The sequence below is a fragment of the Simochromis diagramma genome, unplaced genomic scaffold (genome assembly GCF_900408965.1).
Source record: "Simochromis diagramma unplaced genomic scaffold, fSimDia1.1 OVJJ01000487.1, whole genome shotgun sequence".
Lineage (NCBI taxonomy): Eukaryota > Metazoa > Chordata > Actinopteri > Cichliformes > Cichlidae > Simochromis > Simochromis diagramma.
In genome coordinates this window covers 3362940-3384539 of record NW_024387305.1, presented here as the reverse complement: position 1 = coordinate 3384539, position 21600 = coordinate 3362940, and the positions used below count along the sequence as shown (strand labels likewise).

General features: G+C 38.6%; 2 protein-coding genes across 3 annotated transcripts; both read right to left on the bottom strand.

Moving 5' to 3' along the window:
- Positions 1–57: 57 nt before the first annotated feature.
- On the bottom strand, positions 58–9170 carry LOC120717046 (Fc receptor-like protein 5). Of its 2 annotated transcripts, XM_040004847.1 has the most exons (11): positions 8929–9170; positions 8808–8834; positions 7038–7319; positions 6650–6946; positions 6143–6415; positions 4923–5255; positions 4512–4562; positions 2733–2843; positions 2622–2646; positions 1565–1652; positions 58–275 (listed from the first exon to the last, which is right to left on the bottom strand). In XM_040004847.1, exons 1-11 carry the CDS (start codon positions 9149–9151, stop codon positions 255–257), a joined length of 1731 nt encoding a protein of 576 aa, XP_039860781.1. In that variant the 5' UTR covers positions 9152–9170; the 3' UTR covers positions 58–254. The 2 variants fall into 2 exon arrangements, with proteins under 2 accessions (XP_039860781.1, XP_039860782.1); XM_040004848.1 differs by lacking the exon at positions 4512–4562.
- A 1434-nt stretch (positions 9171–10604) lies between these two features.
- Positions 10605–19318, bottom strand: tmc8 (transmembrane channel-like 8). The gene is given in 18 exon segments (XM_040004394.1): positions 10605–11855; positions 12160–12238; positions 12358–12501; positions 12657–12814; positions 13468–13654; positions 13789–13886; positions 13981–14061; positions 14134–14163; positions 14229–14242; positions 15328–15496; positions 16062–16154; positions 16156–16210; positions 16283–16422; positions 16511–16563; positions 16651–16782; positions 16866–17014; positions 17953–18202; positions 18991–19318. Coding segments are annotated over 18 exon segments (1947 nt in total). The 5' UTR covers positions 19034–19318; the 3' UTR covers positions 10605–11783.
- Positions 19319–21600: the final 2282 nt, after the last annotated feature.

Genomic DNA, 21600 nt, shown 5'->3' with positions numbered 1-21600 from the left:
GTGTTTTTGCATTATTTTAATAAAAAAAAAAAAAGCAAAAACACCAGAAACAAAAAGTAATCTAATCATTAAAAATTTATTTGCATCAAAATAACAGTATACAGGAGGTAGGCAATGCAATTTCGCACTTGTCTATAACTGAATGTTCCAACAGTGCCATGTAGAAAGTTCAGTAACCCAAGAACATTAAATATGAACATAATATAAACATTTAAAATTAAATATTGTATTAGGAGGTGAAGGAGTCTTGTGCATCATACTGTGACCTCAGTGATCTGAAAGAGAGAGAGAAATATGTTACAATCACATCTAAGGGAGCTGATTTTGGCTTAAATGGAACTTTTTCTGCTCACTTTTTTTATTCATGGATCCAGAAAAAACAGTTTTGCATGACTGACAGTTCAAAATAAGTGCCTTTGTGCAGTCACACATCTAAACACACAAACACACGAACAACAGAGAGCGAGGACCCTCAGGAACTGTTTTTGTTATTAGCTGGCACCACACATGAAACATCAGGGCACAAGCACACATACCAGTAGTTATGCAGGACACTGGTGTTGTGCCAAAAAGTGATTTCCAATGTCTTTCTGTGTTTTTTTTTTTTTTTTTTTTTTTTTTTTTTTTTTTAACGTCTAATATCATCGCTTATTTTAGTAAATAGACTGTGGTGAACAGGATTTATGAAGGATTTATACGTAAAACAAGGAAATGACTTGTTTTTGAAGTATTTTATGACTCTGCATATTTGTGCCAATATTGTCATCAATCCAGTCCTTCTTGTTTACTTCCAGTAAGTTTTTAGAACTGTGATGTTATATTTGTTACAGTTTCTGCTGCCTCCTCGGCTAGATCTCTCTTGAAAAACACATTTTTAATGTCAATGACACTTTTTACCTGGATAAATAAAGGATATATAAAAGTCTGGTTGCAGCAGCTGCTTTTTGATAGGAATGCTCTTTCTGGCTCTAAATTACTTGATGTGATCGATATATATAGTGATATGACTCACGTATTTTTGACAGATTTTAGGTCAAAAAGCCATTTATAACAGCTTAAATTCCCTCAATCATTTTTTGGCAAATGCCAGTGTGGAGGTTATGGTGTAGAGGTTAAGAACTGACAAATAAATTAATGTTTTGTTACAGTTAGGAACCATTGGTGCAGCTCACTAGTCTGTGGGTTTGGCATCTTCAAAATCTTCATGTAGTTTACATAGTTTGAGTCTGAAAGCTTATGCTATATATTTATGTGTCCTGTACACTGATTATTTCTCATCAGTTTGTTCAAGCATGTGTGATTTCCTATCAGATTCCAAAAATATCCCCCTGAGAAAAATATAGAATTTGTGCTCAGGACAGGAAAACTGACACACTAAGGAAAGTGGAGAAAAATGTGTTCCTTGTTTTATGTACCAAATGCAGTAGTTCTTTACAGAAATCCTTCAGTGAATTTACATATACTTATTTCTTAATTATAGGAAAGAAAGGGACATTAAGAGTGTGACTGGACACTAACATTTCACTGATCCTGAATAGTAGTATTGTAGTTTTTGCTTGCATACCTGATTTTGAACATCGCAATCTGTAGCAGTAGTATCAGCCATATTTCCCCCTGACTGGGACGTCAGTTCAGACTGGAGTGCATCAGAGCTGGGGTGAGATGGCACAAACATTTATGAAGAGGATGATGTAACTAACAAACAATCCTTCCTTAGCGTTAAACAGTTTATAAAAGCAAATATGTAAAGAATGCACATGCAAATAATAACACAACAACAAAAGAGCCATATCAAAGTCCAGATATTTTAGATATGAGCCCGTTCGTGGTTAAAATATTTTTAAAGGCCAGAATATCTATATTCCATCGAAAAGCATAAACTTTGAAAGTTTCCATGCAATAAGCAATAAGCTCAACTCTGTGCTGATCCCTTTTAAAGCACATTCGGTTCAGGTCATTTAAAAAAATTGAGCCACTTTGCAGCTGAATCGAACCCGTCTGACTCTTCAGAAATTAAGTCAAACTCCAAGATGCTTTGACTGTAACAGCTTACCTATGGAGGTAAAGCTCAGTGACATTTGAATATATATATTTTAAAGCATACAGACTTGCTTTAATGTGATTATGTCTCAGTAGTTCAATGTAAGGTTACTGTATTTCAGCTGTTTTTATTATTTTCTGTTTCATCGTTTGTGTTTTCTGTCTTTTTTTGTTATTCTCTTTCCAGATTTTTACTTATTTTTACTTAATCAATTTAGCTGCTGGGTTGTCATGTAAATTTTTTCTTTAAAGTGTTTCATGAATAAAACAATAAATAAAAATATTTGTTATTATTATCTGCCCCCCCCCCACCCAAATACACTGCAATGAATTGCATGATACATTTTTAAGGAATAAACTGCAGAACAATACCACATGTAGCAAATATGATACAAACTACAACTCTTATATGCAAATTAGTATTTAATTTATTTTTTTTACTTCATCAGAAAGTTCGCTAAATACTCCATTAAAAAAAAGAATTTTCTTGCATTATTTCATTTTTCAGGCTTTAAAGTGTTATGTAAATATAAGATGATCACACTTAGTTATAGTTGGAGTGTTTCAGGTATAAAACTTACTTTGCTGGAACACTGTTGGTATGAGCTGGAACAACAGATAAGAAGACAAGAAGTTTTAATAGGAATTCCTGCGTGTGTACCAATCAGTGGATTCCTGGTTCTCACACACACCTTGCTTGTTTTCAAACATCTTGTACACGCAGGCTGAACCCACTGCTAGCATGAGGAGAACGAAGCAGCAGAATGCGATGGTGACAGCTTCTGTGATGTTCACGCAAAAACCTGAAAGAGATGAGACGAAGACAGTTTCACACTCTGAGGCAGCGCACACACTGCTGCACAAAAGTTTAGGGTCACCTGTGACATCTACAAGTTTGAATGAACTGCATATTTGTTTTGAAATAAAATAGTATAAACTGTACCAGAAATGTTGCAAATGACAAGCAATAAGCAATAAAACGTTATCAATCAATCATTAATGACTTTTAAATGACAGTTACATTTTTACGCACATTTTGTTTTCATTAAAAAGGCCAAAGGCTATTCTAACAAAGGAAGAATATTCAATGCTGGAAACTTGCAGGACTGAACAAGAATACAAAGAGTCTCCTGACAGAGACACAAACACCTCATTGTCTCCCTTTATCAAATGTTTCCCACAAACCTCAAGCTTCAAAATTGCTACAGATGTCCAAATGTGTTTGGATTAAAAGGAAGAAAATTTGTGTAAAACAGAACAAATCTGTCAAGCCTCATGGAGGAAATGTTCTGGTTTGGGGTATGATGTGGAGGTAAATATAAGATTTGTGCAGATTAAAATGGATTTAGCTGACAGACGTTTAGGATCGCTCTTGTCGGGAGCCAGCTTCCTCGTACAACAGGTCAATCAGCACAGATCCAAAATATGCAAGAATTATGTAAGAAAGAAACAGCTGGTTGTATGTCTGGCTTGGCCACCAATCACATCTGTTTTTGCCTATTGAGGTGATGTTTTTGCATCTATTCAGTACCCATGAAACCAGTCTCACTTGTAGGTGGTGCTTCGTGTACAATGGAGTTCACAAACAAAAAGCCCGCTGAAATTCACTTTCTTTTAAAAAGTGCAATGCAAAAAACTCAAAATCTGAAAAAAGGGGGTGAGAGCAGAAGATCGCGATAGAGACTGCACTAGGATCAGAACAGGAAGTTTCACTTACGCTAAACAGCCAAAGCAGGTTATGTCACAAAGACAGGCAGAGCTACAGAGGGGTGGGGGTGGGGGGGGGGGCAGGTGAACAGACAGGAAACAACGCTGACACAGGGCACAGGAGAAAACATCTTTCAAAGTAAAAGCAGAGAATAACCCAAAGAGACTGACAGGCATGAATACTGACACCTACTACTAACAAGATGACACAGACCAGGAAGCACAAGGGGGGCTATCACGATAAACAAGAACCCTCTTTTCTTCTTCTTCTTTCAGCTGCTCCCTGTAGGGGTCTGCCACCATCTCACCCTATCCCTAGCATCCTCTTTTAATCCCAAATGCAAGAAATCACAAACCAAAACTTATTACTAAAAACAACAACGTAAAAACAAAACCAGACCTAAGATTTGTAATACACTAGAATAACAAAGGAAGCATAACAGGAATCCTAACTATAATCACAAAAATCAAGACTTTAGACACAAAAAAAGGGTGGAAAAAAAGAAAATTAAAGAATTCAAAAAAAGGAATTACTGACAATCAATGAAGACTGCAATGCTGTAACTCTACTCCTTGGACAAAAGTAGAATTTAAAGGGCAAAATAACTTCAAATTCATTATTTAATCGACTGTATTTTTCATCACTCTGCACTTTCATTTAATAAATACAAATATTTTAAAATATTTAGATTTTTTTTTTTTTTTGCATGACCCCAAACTTTTGTGCAGAAATAAGATTAATAAAACAAACAAAATATTTTTACTTTGACTTGGTGGCGTTTCGTTTGAGGACGCTGCTTGAGACATGGAGTTGACTGAAGGCATAAAAAGTGCAGAAACCCACAGGAAGACACATTTATATTAAATGATGCATGTGAACAAAAGCCTGGGTTGAACAGAAATCCTTTTTAAAGCATAATTTGGCCTTCTCTGAGAGAGCTAGACAAAAAGCTCAATACCACACTCATGTCTGGACTGTGGCATAAAGATTCAAGGGACGGTCTTAAGGTGGAAATGATCTATCATGACTGCTTATTTCAATTGGTACTGTATGTTTTCTTGCAGATTAGAACCATTACATAGAGTTTATAAACCTCAATAATAAAGCAAGTTAGTATACTTCCCAAAATGACTACTCCACAAGTTTTACTCCTCTCTTAGTCCTGGTCTTTCACCTGTGACTTGGACCAGCTCAGCTGCACTCTCCACCCAGGGCCCAGAGTCATCGTAGCTGTCCCTGGCCCTGCAGCGGTAATACCCAGACTCCTCAGGGCTGAGGTTAGTGAGGATGAGGGATCGTCTTCGGTCAGCGAAGGCAATGTGAGGCAGGATGGGCTGAGTGTGGGAATCCGGATGAGACTCAGAGGGAAGGACAGAGTCATTGAAGAGCCACGAGATGTAAGGAAAGGTTCCTCTGCTGACGTGACAGCTCAGCCTTGCTGTAGTCAGTTTGGAATCAGCTGTGTACAGATATTCCACCTCCACTTTCACATTTCCTCCAACTGGAACTTGACAGACAAAGAAGAAGGAAGAGAGGGTCACAAATCACATAAAATATAGACTTCATGTAAAACATATCAATGCAGAGGTGTCTTAAACATGCAGTCTTTCTAATGGCCAGCAGAGGGCGTTTCGTCTGGTTGCAAAAACAAGTCTAGAAAAACGACGCTTTCCTCATGAATTTGTGCTCTTAGGTTTGAGTCTACTTGTCTTGGTCCTGTGTCTGTCCCTACTTAAGAGTTTTCCTCTTTGTGATTGTCTCTATTCTTGTAATTCTAGTTTCGTTTTTTTATTATGTGTTTGAGCTTTTTATTTTTATCATAGGTTGAGTTTTCAGTTTGTTCCCATGTCTTGTTGTTAATTCTTGGTCTGTGGGAGCCGTGTTTATGTTTTAGTTACTTCCTGTTTTATTTTGGCAGCCTCTGTGTGTTTAGTATTTAGTTTTACTTCTCTGTCTCTTCCAGGTGTCTCTCACTTCTTTGTGGATGTAGTCGCTGCCTCCCTTTGTCGGCCTGTTCAGTTCAGTTCTCCCTGCTGATTATGCTTTATGAGTTTTTCAGACATTTGGATTCATTAGTTGATTCTCTGTTGTGGATTTTCATAAACCTCAACTAAATAACGGTCAGTCTTTTGTTTTGGATCCTTTTCTGCATCAACACTTACTGAACGCAACTTCAATTCAGTTCAGTTTTATTTAAATAGTGACAAATCATGATGGAAATCCTAGATAATCCCCCTATCTGAATCGTTTACACATTGAACTTCATACTGTATTGTAATGTAAGCATTTCTAATGGGCAACAGGTAAAAGAATGCACCTTTAAGTCACTTTTGCATTGGCTGCATCCATCTACAGTCTATGGTAAAGACCGAGATCATTCACACATCTTCATACCTACTTCCAGGTTCACGGGCTCACTTGTGAGGTCCTGATTCTCGGTTTTCACCCGGCATCGTGCCTCTCCCATGTCCAGCTCGGGGACTACGACTACAAGGAACCAGGCAGCCAGGGTCTGAGCTGCTGTGACGGAGTCCACTTCTTTACCGTCTAGTAAAAGATACAAGTTCACCGGAGGGCTCCCTCTTGTTGACCAGCACGTCACATTGCCATGGTAACTGGTTCCCTCTTTATGAACGGAGAAGGAGATCTCTGGCTTTGAAACATAGACTGGTGCAGGAGGAAGGAGGAAGAGTTTTTTTTAACTTCACTGAAATAGAAAAAATATCAATCCCTCAGTGCTGATGAAAACTCATTAAAAATGCCCTCTGGGAACATTACAATGGACCTAATTGCATGCAAATCTATTCAGTGTTTCATGAGATATTTCTGAACTAAACTGGCTGATAGCGCCAAGTAGCTAACGTAGTATTTATAAACTTTGTAAATTCTGTTAATATGTACCTTTGATTGTCACCTGGACCTCTGTGCTGCTGGAAATCCTTTTGATCTCATTCACGCTGGACCAAGCACTGCAAGAATAATTTCCAGCATACTCAGGAGTTACCCTCTCCACCAGCAGCTTGTTTTCCACAAAGTGGAAGGGGAGAGAAGTCGAAGATGTTATTTCCTTCCTGTTAAAAAACCAGCTGTAGGAAAGGTTGGACCCCATTTCAGCGTCACAACTCAGGGCCATGCGTGACTCCTCGTATGCAACTGGGGGGAAGGGTTCAGAGGTCACTCTGGTATATGATGGTGGAGCTGGAAATCAGGGAATAAAAGACAGTTGGTGAAGAAAAGGGGAAAGTCAGTTGAGTAAGCTTTAATAAACTACCCAACATCCGATACTCACTGACTACTCTCAGCTTAATGCTGTTGCTGATTTCTCTGGTTCCTCCAGCTGTGGCCCTGCAGTGGTATGACCCTTCTGACGCTGCAGTTACTTTGATAGGGAATGATGCAACTTGGCCACCTTGAAAATCTCTATTGCGGCCAATTCGCACACGTCCATCCTTTATCAGCTCATAGATGACTGGTGGGGAGACGTTAGATGCAACACAACGGAAAACCACCCTCGGGCCACTGAAGGCCAGGTCAGGACCAGTCAGCACCGGGCGAAAAGAGCTTGATCCACCTAAAGAAGCAAATGAAACAACTGTGCATGCAAACTTGAAACTATAAAAAGATTTTAAACTATGCTCAATAACACCGGCTAAGTACCGTTCAGTCTATGTTGCTACTCTTACCTGTGACCTTAAGCTGTGTGTAGTGACTGAAGGAAGATTGTGGGTTGAATTGTAGAAATTAGGTTCTTAAAAAGGGTGACTGGGGTCGGCCTCAGAGACAAGGTGATGAACTCCATGATATGTTTGCTCAGCGTAAAGATGCTATTCAGCATCAACATGCAGCGACCTAGGTAAGTGACTTTGAGCGTACAATTGTGGTCAGAAGTTTATTTACAACCTGCGTGGGCATGGATTTCATTGTAATATTGGACTTTTAATGATTTATTTGAACTGTTTTTCCCAGGCTGTAATGTTAGTACGACACTGGTACAAAATTATAGATACCTTTGATGTATGGAAAAAACATATGTATGTGGAATTTTTTTCCCCCCTTCCTGATTTCTTAGTTTTGTTTTGTTTTTTTTAAATATTCGTCACTCTTTAAAGTTTCAGATAATCAAAAACATTTTTAATGTTAAACTAAGAAGTAAATGCAAAAGCTCTCCAAACCTACCTGGACCTATCTGGAAAGGTAATTTCCCCCGCTTGTTAAATCATGAATTATTTGGGAATTTTTAAAAGCTGATTTCATTTTCACTAGCCACACCCAGGCCTGATTACCGGCAGACCTGCTGCATCAAGAAATCACGTAAATACAACCTTTGAGAGGTGATGTTAGAAGAGATTCAGATTATCTGAGGCAACTGTGTGATGATATCATGTCAAAATGGGCCAAAATCTCAGAGGGATGTTTACAGCACTTTGTGGAATCACAAAAGCTTTTCAGGCCATGTTAGGCAAAATTCAATGAGTTGTGAAACAAATTACAAAAAACATTCATTTCTTTAAAATTAAGAGTAATATGTAATCTATTGCTTTTCTTTTAGTAACAACCCCAGCAATGGTGATTTGCACCTTACAGGGACCAGTCTTTAACTGCTGTTGGCAATTTTGTACATCAATAATAATAAAAAGGTCCTAAATCACATACAGGACACTCATTAATCCATTTTGCTTTATAGAATTTGAAAAGTGGTTTTCCTGGTATTACCGACTACTGACTCATATCTGTAATTACAGCCAGCAGACACAGGGAAAACAAAGACACATTAGAAGTTTTATGCTGTGAAACAGCAGGGATAACCACAGCACCACTATGCTGACTGATACAAAATGAAACACATCAGACATTATTGAATGCTTTTCATTAAAGTGAACAATAAAACTTTAAAATCTAAAGAAAATATCAACTTTCTTGTTGTTTTTGTTCGAACACTGACTGTCCACATTACTGTAACCTTGTTTCTGAGAGTATTTTTAAGAAGCAAACATCTGAAAAGCGTGAAGATCTCTGTCATCTTAGCCACATATCTTAAGCACCCAGTTAACACACTTACTTATCTTGACGAGGAAACTTGCCACAGCTGGAAAAAACAACACACACGTTAACAATATTATTCAATAATAACAATAATAATAATAAATTTTCCCAGTTTTACATCAAATTAATCAACTCACCCAAAACTGGCAAAAAATAAAGAGCCTGACGTTTCTCCATAACCCTCTCATGTACCTTTGGGCATGGTTTCTTCAGCTTGCCAAGGCTTGCAAGGGTGTTACACATGTGTTGCAAGCAGATAACATACTGGGCTGTTAACTTCATTTTAAGGATCTCTGTGATGTCAAATGCAAATATAGCTAAAATGTGCACAAAGATTTTGATCAAATTGGAGAAAAACATGCACAGTCAATATTAAAGGACACAGTGAGGCCACAGTTAAAGTCTTTGAGTGACCGTGACCGCCATACTTTCAACATATTTTGTTTACTCTACAAGTGTATGTGCATACATTCCTTATGTACAACAAATTGTATCCGTAACCTGCATAAATCCACACCACACCCAAGATGTTAGGAGAAATAAAAGAATGAGCCTGCTTCCTTTTGATGAATAGTTTAAATGCTTTTGATTAACATGTCAAAAACATTCAATACAGTTAAAGTGGTAAAAAGCTCTGATATAAGTTTTTCATTCATCTTCCATGGGAATAAGTTTATTTATTTAGCTTTTGGTATCTATATTTATTTGTTTATTTAAGAGGGACAGTGCACATTAAGGGACATCAGCAAAAAAGATGCAAGCAGGCCAGCTGCTCCGGACATGGGACAGTACACAGATATAGAGGTTTCTCCTGTGACATTATGCACACATTGCTCAGGTGTTTTCCACCATATTGGGTGTGATATAACCATTACTAGAGAAAAATGTGTTTTCCCCGACTGTTTGGTGGTGGTTCTGGAGGTTACTGGCTTTCATTGGGTGAAATCGGTTACAAAGAAGGTGCTGCACCAAAAACCACCTACTGATTGCGTTGATTACTACCTGGTTGCCTGTAGTTTTCCACGTTTGTCTTCAAACATCTGCTAAGTATTAGGGGTAGTAAAACCTAAAAAAAAAAAAGTGTGACGCAACTGGAAATGGTGAAAGTTTGCCTTCAAGGTACAAATTGTGCCTTAGAGCTCCAACATGTTTCAAAAGAAAGCTTTTACTGTGAAGGCAAATGGTCTCCAGATTATTATCCCACTTTTCACTACAGCTCTGAGTAGCTGGACAGTGTTTATAGACAAGTCTATCACTTCCATTCAAACTACCACCTCAGCAATATTCTACCAAAGGGCACGGGCTTTTGCCAACCAGTCTGGGATACTTTTTTTCCCCTCACGACTGGTGGTTGGCAGCTGATCAACCACCAGTATGACTAAGGTTTTATTCCCTTGGCTCTAGAATGGCTGACAAGTTAAGCTCATGTGGTTAGTGGTCACATGTCTGCAAAACATAAATATAACAAAACACGCATAAAAACAACAATGCAAAGACGTTACACAAAGTTAAAAAAATCGTCTTCACACGGCTCGAATATACCGATTTAACGAAGACATATTTTTTTTACCTACATTGGAAAAAAGAAGCCTTATAATTTAGCAACTATAATTCTTGTGAGTGTGGTGTGTATTGTCAGCATATAGCAAGTACCATATAATGGTTTAAAACACCATGTTACATTTGACCTCTGACCTCTCCTTCAGTAGATTGATCTGAAGGTCAAAGTGATGATAATCCTATATAGAATTATTTAAAATGACATCAAGTGTTCAAACTGATAAGAACATGTTCATATGGGATGCTCTGTGAATATAGTTTATTTATTTTATTATGATGTTATTGTGTACAGTAACAGGTTTTAACCGTTTAAATACTTGATGTGTACAGGGTTCCCCAATAAGAATTTTTTTGGGGAAAACAAACTTGTCCTCAAAAACTTTTTTCACTTGATATTTCTGCCAAATATGTAATTGAATTTTAATAACTGCAAAATGAGCATGACACATGTAACATATACATAAATAAAAAAATAAGTATACACAAAATTATGGAAAGTAGACTAATGGGGAAATAACAAAAGTCCACACTTTGTACTTGTTTTTACTGCACTGCAAACCTCTTGAAGTATGTTTAAAAAGAACAGAAAACAGGATGGACAATGTACAAAATACAATACTGTTCCTGTAAAAGTAAATACTGCCCAGAGAGTGAGACACCTTGGTGGACGTTTGTGCTCTGAGAGTGCTTCTTGTTTTAAAGGGCTTTACTCCCATCTGTACTAACACAGTGATACTCATTAAACCAAGTTGTGTCACTCAGGGTGTTAGGTACTTTCAGCTGCTCCCTTTATTTACCCAAGGAAATAATTTGGCAACCCTCCCACTGATCCAGACTTGGGACCGGCACTACCTCGTGACCACCTGAGGCTGGATTTGTCTCCTCCTGGAATTAAACTTGAGATCCTTAACAGATTAACAGATAAAACAGCAACAAGTTAGTAACATAACGTGCCTAGTATTGTCTGTGCACGCTACCACTGTAATCTGGACTCAGGAAACATCTGTATTCATGGACAAGTGCTGTTGTTTTGTTTGGCTGTCTTCCCTGCCTCGAGGCAGCAAACCCACACACATTTTTGTGTTTTTATGTGTTAAGCCCACTGAGTTTATATGTAATGAAATGTGCTATAGAAATAAAGTTGTTGCCATTAAAAGGAGGAAGGTTTTTATAGTTAAAGTATTTACAATATAAAAAGGGAAAAGGGGGAAAAGATTATATTTGTGGCTCTTATCTTTTATAAAGCAAGAGTTAGCCTGCACTTTCATTTTTCATTTCGGCCACCTGACACCTCGGCCTGGCTGTCAGCAGCCAGAACCGTATTTTAGTTTTAAGAGGAAGTCTGTGGAGACCAAAGCCACTTTTTAAAAGCATAGATGGGATGTTTTTAGTGACTGAGCGTGACGTCTTCTTCAATGACCGCAGAAAGAGCTCAGTGGTGCTTATTTCGCTGTCTCAGCATCGTGGCGTGCTGCTTCACCAGGAAACGCTTATCAGAGCTGCTCTGTGGGGGAAACACATACATGCAAATTTTTAAACATTTTTAAAGAAATGCTTGAATGGCAGTCATTCAGGAGCCTTTGATGCTCTCGACCTAGCTAGTAATGAGCCATACTGTCATGTAACTTTGCACATGTGCAGTAGAAAAGATTTTATGTAGTTGTAGGTCTATGTAGATACCTAAAAGTTATGGCTCTTAACCCATTCACTTATTTAGGAGCTTTAAAGTAACTAGCCTGAAGCATTCCAGCTTCCACTTACCAGCCAATATGGTGGAGGGACTGGAAGGATTTTGGACATGTGCTTACCATAACTAGCATGTCTTTCAGTCTCTCAATGGCCCTCTGATTGGCTCGTCTCCGAGACACATACGAGGTTAAGAATATGCTGAGGAGACAAAACGAAAAGTGTTTAAACAGTCTTAAAGGAGGGTGAGCTGGTAAAGGTCAACACTACAAATACAGGTTTGATATTTGTATTGGGTGCGGGGTTATTTGCATACTTACATCTCTGCTAGTATTAGTGGTAGGGCGAAGGCCTCAGAAGTCAGGTAGCGGATAGTGGTCTGGGCTGGGCTGGGGAGACTTTTCACACAGCCTCCAGTCACAGTGAACATTGTTTGTTCATTTCTAAATGGACCGCAGGAGGACCTTGGGATGGCAGAGGTAATGCAAATGAGAGAAATGAGCAGTAAATAAAGATAAAATATAAATATGGGTTTAATTCTGATCCTAAAAGGTTTCAAATTAAAAATAAAAGAAAGAAGGACAGGCGGTGTTAGATGCAGCTGGAGTGGAAACCTTACGCGTTTCTGCCCTCAGTGCTTTGTAGCGGATAGTGGTTGAAGCCCAGTGTCGCTGCACACATGAAGAGACCAAGCAGCAACATGAAATGGAACAAAACTGAAGAGCTGGACCCTCGAAACATCCGCTGCTCTGGCACACAACACCGCATGACATTGAACTGAAGACACAGAGGCAGAGCAAAAAGGTTTGAACACATTTTATACTAAAACCAGACTTCTATATAGCCATTACTTAATGTACTCCACTTATTTTATCCCCAAATCAGTCAGTTTTTCCTTCAGATTTTATTTGCCAGACGGTTTTGTTTATTTCAGCTCACCTGAGTACATCTTACCTATCTCCTTCAAGCTTTTTTCCCCCTGCTGACCTGTTTGATGCTTCTTGTTTGCTTAAAGATCATCTTGATTTGTGCCTATCTGTTAACAATATTTTTTAAAATCTGATTTAGGATGCTATTTTAGTAGGGTTACTCAAAACACTGGCTGGATTTGCATAAAAACTTTACCAGATGTGGGGCTTGGACCGGAAAGCGATTAACCTTTGGATCTGATGTGGAAAGGATTTATTTTAAAGATCTTTACTATTGTAAGAAAGGGCAACATTTTGTGTTACAGCTTCCCAAATGTGTGTTAAATTGTATCAATTGCCTGTGTCTATGTGTTAGCCCTGCGACAGACTGGCGACCTGTCCAGGGCGTACCCTGCTTCTCTCCCCAAGACAGCTGGGATTTTTCTTTTACAGATTTATTTAACCAATTTACAGATAGAAAATAATAAAGTGAGGAATATAAAGAGTTTATAATAATCTAACCTTTTTAACGTAGAACGTGACAACCAATGAAACGATTCCTATGACAGGCAGCAGAGGGCAGTAATAGACTCCCACCCAGGATACAGTCTGACTGTAAACAAGGTCCAGCACATTGAATGGTATCAGGAAGCGCTGTTTCCCTGATATTCGGGCCAGCGAGGATCTTGGATACGTCTCTTGTACCAACCTGTTAAAGATAAGGGAGATGGCTTAGATCGAATCTGTCCTGTCATCTACTAAGGAGAGACATTGCTGATCTTTCCATTCAAACCACAAAGATGACTGAGAAAGAAACAGACTGTTAATGTCAATCAAACCCACTTCCTGGGGTAGTTAAAGAAAAAGACACTGAAGAAAGTTGCGAGGAAGTTGAAGATGGACAGCTTGTACATCTCTCTACCAAACTGGTTCTCCTTGCACTGAAACAGTGAAGAGACACAAAGATTTTGTTTAAAATGGATTCAAAAAAATAATTTAAACCCTTGATGATGTGTCATTAAAGCTCTGTATCACCTTGGCATCTTGCTCTGTTGTTGTGAAGACAAAAAATAAATAGATCCCCAAGGAGGCCAGCTTTAAGAAGATGCTCCTGAAGAAAAGAAACAGTAAATATGCAAATACATGTGTGCCTGCATGTAGAGTAAAAGTTGATGTCGCTGCTCCTAAAAGCGTGACAGTCCCTGCATGGTAAGGATACTTCAAAGATAATAACAGGAAAGATGACAATGATGGTGAGGAGGAATACTGGACAAGAACCACGCAGTGGGTCCAGAGTGTCCAGACCACAACATTAAGCTCTAGGAATTCAACAAATGACATAAAACTTGACGGATTAAGAATTTGGGCGCGTACAGTCCACATCATTCACGCCACATTCACACACTGGTGGGTGATGTTGGAGCCACAGCCTGGGAGACGAAGAAGGGCTGCACATCGGCCCACGGCAACACCAGTAGGAAGTGGTAACGTGTCTGCTCAAGGACTAAGACCAACCCATCGACAGTACTGCCGGTTACAGATGCATTCAACCCAAAGCCGGTACTTGAACAAAGCAAGAATATTTATTTACTTTAGGAATGAGAAAACCAAGAAAGACAAAAGTATTGTTTTAAAAAAGCATATTTGTTAGGCGTTAAAGGAGAGCGGGTCCAAATTCAAGACACGGAAGCACATTAAACAACAAAAAGGTAAAACTTTTATGGTTGTTATTAAAAAAAAAAAGAAAACGGAGACACAGAAAGCCAGCTTGCCTTAAAAAAAAACAGCTGACATTTAACAAGGGACTGCACAGAGGGCTGATTAGGCAAAGGTGGAAACAATGAACACATGTGGAAATTAATATGGGGCAAACAAGCTCTAAGAAGGGAAAATAGGAGCTAGAGACACAGAGAGTATGTGTGAATAGAAAGTATCAATTAGGAAGGTTAGAGAAATGACTCAGAATGAACTGCATGGCAGTCATAATAAGAGCTGTTTGAATTCCCCAAATACCAAGGATACTGATTCCTTTATTAACTGCTGCAGCATAGGAAACACCAGGCCACCCTTTATGAAAGGAGATCATCCCACATGCCATCCCACAATAATAGTGATGTGCTATCCAACTATTTATGAAAACAGTTAACATAATTGACCAAGTAGCACAGGTCATGTAAATGTTTAAAAAAGCAGATAGAGGTAATCTTTTTGGACTATTTGAATGTACCTGGAGAGAGTCCTCAACAAGATAAAACAGGAGACAAAACAGAAGGAGACAAAGACAAGTGCGGATAGAAATACTAAAGTGGGGAGCAAAATCAAATAACATAATACATGCTAAAGAGGAAACCACATTATTTAGCAATACTTGGCATCAAACCATTACCTTTTTCAGAGATGTTTGTGTGGCGAAGTAGATGAGGTAAAAGGCTCCACCAAGCAGAGATAAAGTAATCAGGTTCAGGACGATTCTGAGCAGGTAGAGACGGACCTTCTCTCCAAGTGTCCTTTGAGCCGCCCTTAAAGAGAAACTCTGCTCCTCCAGGAAAAGCTGTAGAGGAGCAGAAACTATTGTGATGACCATATCTGATCCACACCGCTACCCGAAGACTCCAGCAAAACATCAGAAGTACAGTAAACACATACAGAGCCCCTAAACTGTCCGCAGCTTTCCTTTAAAGAGTGCTGACCACTGCGCCACCATGCTGCACATGATTTTACCCCACGGGTGTTAAAGGATGTTTGTGAATGTGATAACTTGAGAACAAGGAGCTGTGTTTTGAAATTCATACCATAAGTGCATCCACTAACGAGTTCAGATCTCAGTGATCTCAACCTCAGGGTCAAGGTCAGAGGTCAAGTTTTGTGAAAATCTTGTGAATGTGGTAAGTCGAAGGAAGTCATGTAGGATTTTCAAATTGATACAATACGTGCATCCAGTAGGAGGCTGGGGGGGCGGTCACTGGTGGTCTTGCTATTATATTTATTTCGTTTTATTCTTCTCTGAGGCGTATGTATGAAAACATAGTTAGACTTAAAGACTTCACAAACTTTTCAGAAACTTCACCACCAGTTTGGCTAATTTACTATGAGGGTGTCAGTGCCTCGCCACTCACCTTGAGGTCATTTCTGATGAAGCCGTGTTTGAGAGCGGCAGCAGTGGGATCCTGGATGGTGAAGTCCCAGCCACAGAAGATCTTATAGCTCACAGTTCATGCTGTAACGCTTCCCGAGCATCCAGGTGTGCTTGTAGCCGACTGTTGTTCTATCACAGGCGAATGTACGTAAATAAAACATCATTTTGACCTCTTATGTTGCATTGTTGTGGATCACTTACCTGCGGACCACCAGAATGAGACTTAAAAATATGATTGAGAAGATTCCAGCAAGGTACAGCAACGGTGTGTTCAAGCACTTTAAATTCAGGGATCCTCGTGTATAAAAGCCATAGAAGACAAGGGAACGATTCACGTAGCCCTGCAGAAAAGACAGGGAAAAGATTATGGGAAACATGTGGGGCTATTGCTAATAAATACTACACGTAGATTAGAACACAAAAGCTTACTGTTCCCAAGAAGAAATCTAAAGCAGAGTCACTTTCTTTAAATATTAACGGTTCTGTAAAATCAGAGAGAATAATTATTTTTAGATGTCAGCTCCTAGTTGTGGTTAATTTGCTGCCATCTGTTGTCACGGCTGACTTACCATACTCGTCAGTGCGATAAAATATTGATGGACCCACAATGAAACCCCCGATAAGAACGCAGTGTAGCAGGTTCAAGTAAATCAGATATCTGAGGAAAACAAAATAGGACTTCACCCCAACTCCAAACTTGCCTGCAACAAATAATTAGGTGAGTTATAGTTGAGTGGTTCAGTCACAGCACATACTAAGTTAATTCACCACAAATCTATCTCACCTTCGATGGTGCGGAGGGTCTGCCGCCATGGCACCAGGCCAGACAGAACTTCTTTTATCTGTTCCCTCACCCTCTTCCTGTTGGTGCTCTGGGTTTTCCTCCAGGACTCCCAAAAATTAATATCATTGATTTCCAGCTTCCTCCTTTCCCTAGAAAATAGCATAAATTTAACGAACTCCTGTTTAATTTAACATGGTGGCTTTAGAGGTTAATCATGATACATTTAATCAGAAATTAACCATGTATATAAGCTATCAGACATTTTATGTTTTAAAGAAATCCAACATCCGTTAATGCATAGCCTCTGACCAAGTACCAGTTAAGTGTGTCAGCAAATGATTGAGGTCTGTACAAGAAAAAGTGCTCACTTCAAACACTTTTTTGTTGTCTTAATACTTCTGTTAACACTTGTAACTGTCGTTTGGTTCAAACTTGTTTAACAATAGCATTTCTCAACCACAGCTGTAATGTGTTAAGAAGTTTTAGTCAGCTAAGATGGCTGAAACAGAAATTAAAGAGGAGGGTTTGCTGGACTGCTACTGTAGATCAAGCACCAGCATATGATAATTATGATTCAGTAATGTGCTTTTACTTTAAGCTATTCCTTGGTGCTAATACTTAATTGAGTGATTACTTGGGTAAAAGTTCTAAGAACTTGTTTTGCTTATTTGCTAAACAGCTATTCAGTGCTAATGAGTTTTCAGGGCCACGTGTAATACCCTGAAAACTCATCATGAGCACAGTCGGGCTGAGCATAAGCCTGAAAATCAAGCCGACGGTTAGGATATCACATCCCTGTTTTTTCCAAGATCACCTCTGTGCTTTGAAAAAAATCTGGAAACAATCCTGGTAGGTGCCAATGAAATATTCCCTACAGGTGTGCGGGATCATAAGCATCATTCTACTGGGTCTTAAGTAAAAAAATGTGGAAACAACTGCTCAAAGATATACATACGCAACTGTAATATGTTTCTTTAAGTAAATCAGTAGTATTCTATTTAAGTAACAAGTTAACTGCATGTATGTCAAAGTAAGACGTAGATCAAAAAGAAGCAGATTTGGGAAGTCTGTCAAAAGATTTACTCACTTGGCACCCCTCTTTCCCTGAATACACATGGGCAAGTTTCTGAGTGGCTGCATGGATGTTTTGTCTCTGGGTCCTCTGGACAGCTGGCCACTCTTTTCCCCGGCCTCTCGGCCACCCTGGTTGGTCTCTTCCGAAAAGTCATGTCTGTTCTGCTCAGGTCGGGAAGCTTGAATGCTGGGCAGCAGGTCAAATATCTCAGTCTGATAGTACTCACATGAGTCTGAAGACAGGGTGGACACTGTGCTTTCCTCTGGGGTGAACACAGAAAAGTAGATTACAGTACAAGTTTGTAAGCAAGCTGCTGTACTGTTGCTTGCTCTGTCTGTAAAAGGTAAGAAAAAGCTTTAAAAATGACTAAAGTAACTTGTTCAGAGTCAAGTTGCTTGCTTTGTAACCAAAGGTATATTTAGCTCACAGTAGAAGATCCTAATGCACATAATACAAACAACGCAATATAACAAAACACGATATGTGCACAAAGTTCATGTTATCACAAAAAATCACATAAAACAAACATAAAGAAACTAAAAGGAATCAAGAAAACATTGTTTCTGCACGATCTGTGCAACTTGGATATCTGAGGGTTTAAGTCTGTTAATGTCTTATCTTTTCAGTCAGCAGTGCAAAAAACAAATACGCTGTATTCAGTTTTCAGTGAGATAATAATAATACATCAACAACCATATCAGTTATTTATTTAGTTTGCACCTCCTATTGTTTTGCAAACTTGGAACAGTTTACTTTTTTCTCTGTCGCTTCTGTGTTTGAGGTAAGAACGCACACATCTTAATAAGTCAAAACTTTATAATGTTTTACAAGATTTGTAGTGTTGGATGTGACCTGTGTTAGATTAAAACCATGAGGGAAACCAATCAACTGGCAGTAAACTGCCAAGGGACCGTGTACCGAGCATAGTACAAATGGTCAGTTTGCCATTAAGTCTCACACACTCGTACATACTGTGAGTACTGACACCATGTTAAACAAGCACAGCATTTTCTCACATACTCACACAGGCACATTTGTTTTTTTCATTACCTGACATGAGCCTCTTAAAGTCGACACTTTCGTGCGCCTCCATTTTCCCCTTGAACTTCCTCTTTAATCAAAAATGAAATATAAAAGTAAAAAGTATCCAAACTTCTTACTTCATCTAGATAGCATTTCAACAAGCTTCTCCGTGCAAGATGCAACTTAAAGTTGTGTGAAGAGAGAAGTTACTTCCGCTATCTGCATTAAAAATATCACACACATCGTCACGCTGAAATGAAGACCTCTGAATGGCTGGTCAGGAGTTTGTTTGTTCCTCAAGCTCTCTGTGTATGGTTGACTGTTTTGTTGCAGGTGAAATATGTCAGATCTGTTCACGACGAGGGGGAACGTAACAGCTTCAGGAAATCACATGACAGGATGCACTCCCAGGCGTTGGACTGATGACAAGTTTGCAACAAATACACCCAATCTCACTGGACTGACAAACACTAAGTTGAAAAATTTTTAAGGCAGGCGTGTTAGTGGGTGACAGTGTGATAAAGGTTTTGGCCTGAGACAGGACATGTGCTACAGAAAACTTTTTGGTGTTGTTTAATGTGTTGATATCCACAATTTCATTATTTTCTAATACATTCATACATTTTCTAATTTTAAGTACTTTCTAATGATTTCTAACACAGTTCGATCTGTTTACAGCTGATTGCGTCAGTGGAATCCACCACAGTGCAATGCGAAGCAAATATTTATTTTAGGCTAAATTTTAGACTTTGTTTACACAATATCTTTAAACTATCAGTGAAATAGAAATAATTGGGTAAACAGTCATCATTTTCCTTTTTCAGTTAGTTCTTTACTGACTAATCAGCTGCACTTGGAAGTGTTGCACCATTTGCTCTAAGGCATCTGATTGCCGTAGCAAAGAGGCTCTTTACACCCACTCACCACACATCTAAGTCTTCTGAAATTTCCAGTCAAAACCATTTACAACGAAACATAAGCATGAGCGTCATTTCTTAGGCACTCTTTCAACACCACTGGTTTCAGTTCAGTGGAGACTGTAACACTTAGAGTTGATTTTCATTTGTACTGACACACTTTTCAGTTTTATGTGGTGTTACTGGGTTATTATAACAATTTCAGGACTCGTACTTAACCGGATTTATAATTTATCTCCATTGCATCATAGGAGCAGTGTACACACTTTTAGGATGTAGACATTGCCAAGGACTAACACATGGCACACTAAAATGTGCCCATTGCTACTTTTTTCCATTAAATTATAGAGGAGCATCACCTTTTCAGAGGAATATCAAATGTAAAAATCATGATAGAGTTCAAATTAAACTATCCTATGAAATTATGACAAAAACTAGTATGCAAAATACTGAGGTATGATCTAGAAACTGAACCTTTTAAATGAAGATTAACCAGTTCCCCTTAGTGTGCTTTACTTAGACATGCTTAAGCCAGCTGAGAAAACCACCAGAAAACCAAAAGAGGGTGGAGGAAATAAAAGATAAAACAACCCAATGTACACACATAAAAACCTATGAGGAAAACAGTTTATGGGTTATAGTTCTACAGCAAAATAAAAAGACAGCTGTGCAAGTGTCTCCACAGCTGGGGGGTGGTAGTTTGTTAGTAAACTGACTCTGCAAATAAATTTATGTACTGCTTTCTATATCCAGTGGCAGCAAGATGTCACATATGTCATCTTCTTAAAACCCAGTTATGTGTTAAGTTAAGTGACATAAAATAAAACTGTCATTCAGTAAAGAGCCTCATGCAGGTTATTTATAGTTTTTACAGATGTTTGTACAAGTGCGTAAAAGGGTAAGTATAGATCTCTAAGTCTTTGAATAGATGTTAAGTCACAGCTAGGCTAGTAATGTTTGTATTTACACTTTGAAGGCCATGTAACAATTTGTGCATGTTCACAAGGAGGCACATGTCCGGTGTGGGGGCACCGAGCCCTCGACAAACACATGATTGACTCTCTGATGCTACATTATGAACATTATTGGGCTGGACTATTGTTAATCTGACAATTTCTGAAACCCTTGGCTGAAAGCATGGACGTTTACATTACTTAGGTACAAGTAAATTATGCTGTATTACTATAGATCAGACATCCCAGCATAATATAAATAATTAAAATCAATCAATACTTAGCTGCACCATTAGAGTGATATACATACAATTAAACAATAATTACGATCCATTATGATACCTGTCACTCAAGACATTTTACATAATGGGCACTTTTAAGTACTTTAAGGATATTTTGATATAACTATTTGTATAACTTTTGTATTATTTAGTAGGAATATGACTTTTAAGTAGAGTCTGAATAAATATTACTTGAAAAAACTTATTTAGTGACACATTTTAGTGCCACATTCAATGCACGCGTATTTGGGCGTTTGTGCGCCAGTTTTCTTCACTGTCTTTATTTCCCCATCATACACGACCTCATTCTCTCCAACCACATCTACTAGGATGTTCTTGGTGCCCAGCCCTGCCCCACTGAAAAAAAACCTGTAAAATTGCGAATAGGACTGAACCAAGAGTGCCAACTCTGTGGGGGGTCAAATTTACATTACGTTGTTATCAGTTACGGGTCTTACAGATGAGTATGTTAAATCGTTTGGAAAT

What these genes read in the sequence shown, in the direction of transcription:
- LOC120717046 (XM_040004847.1), bottom strand. Translation starts at nt 9,151, where the DNA reads ATGTTTTTCTCCAATTTGATCAAAATCTTTGTGCACATTTTAGCTATA. An exon ending in CATTAAGCTGAGAGTAGTCA is followed by an intron (nt 6,947 to 7,037) that starts GTGAGTATCGGA and finishes CCTGATTTCCAG; the next exon opens with CTCCACCATCATATACCAGA. An exon ending in GATGTTTGAAAACAAGCAAG is followed by an intron (nt 2,647 to 2,732) that starts GTGTGTGTGAGA and finishes CTGTTGTTCCAG; the next exon opens with CTCATACCAACAGTGTTCCA.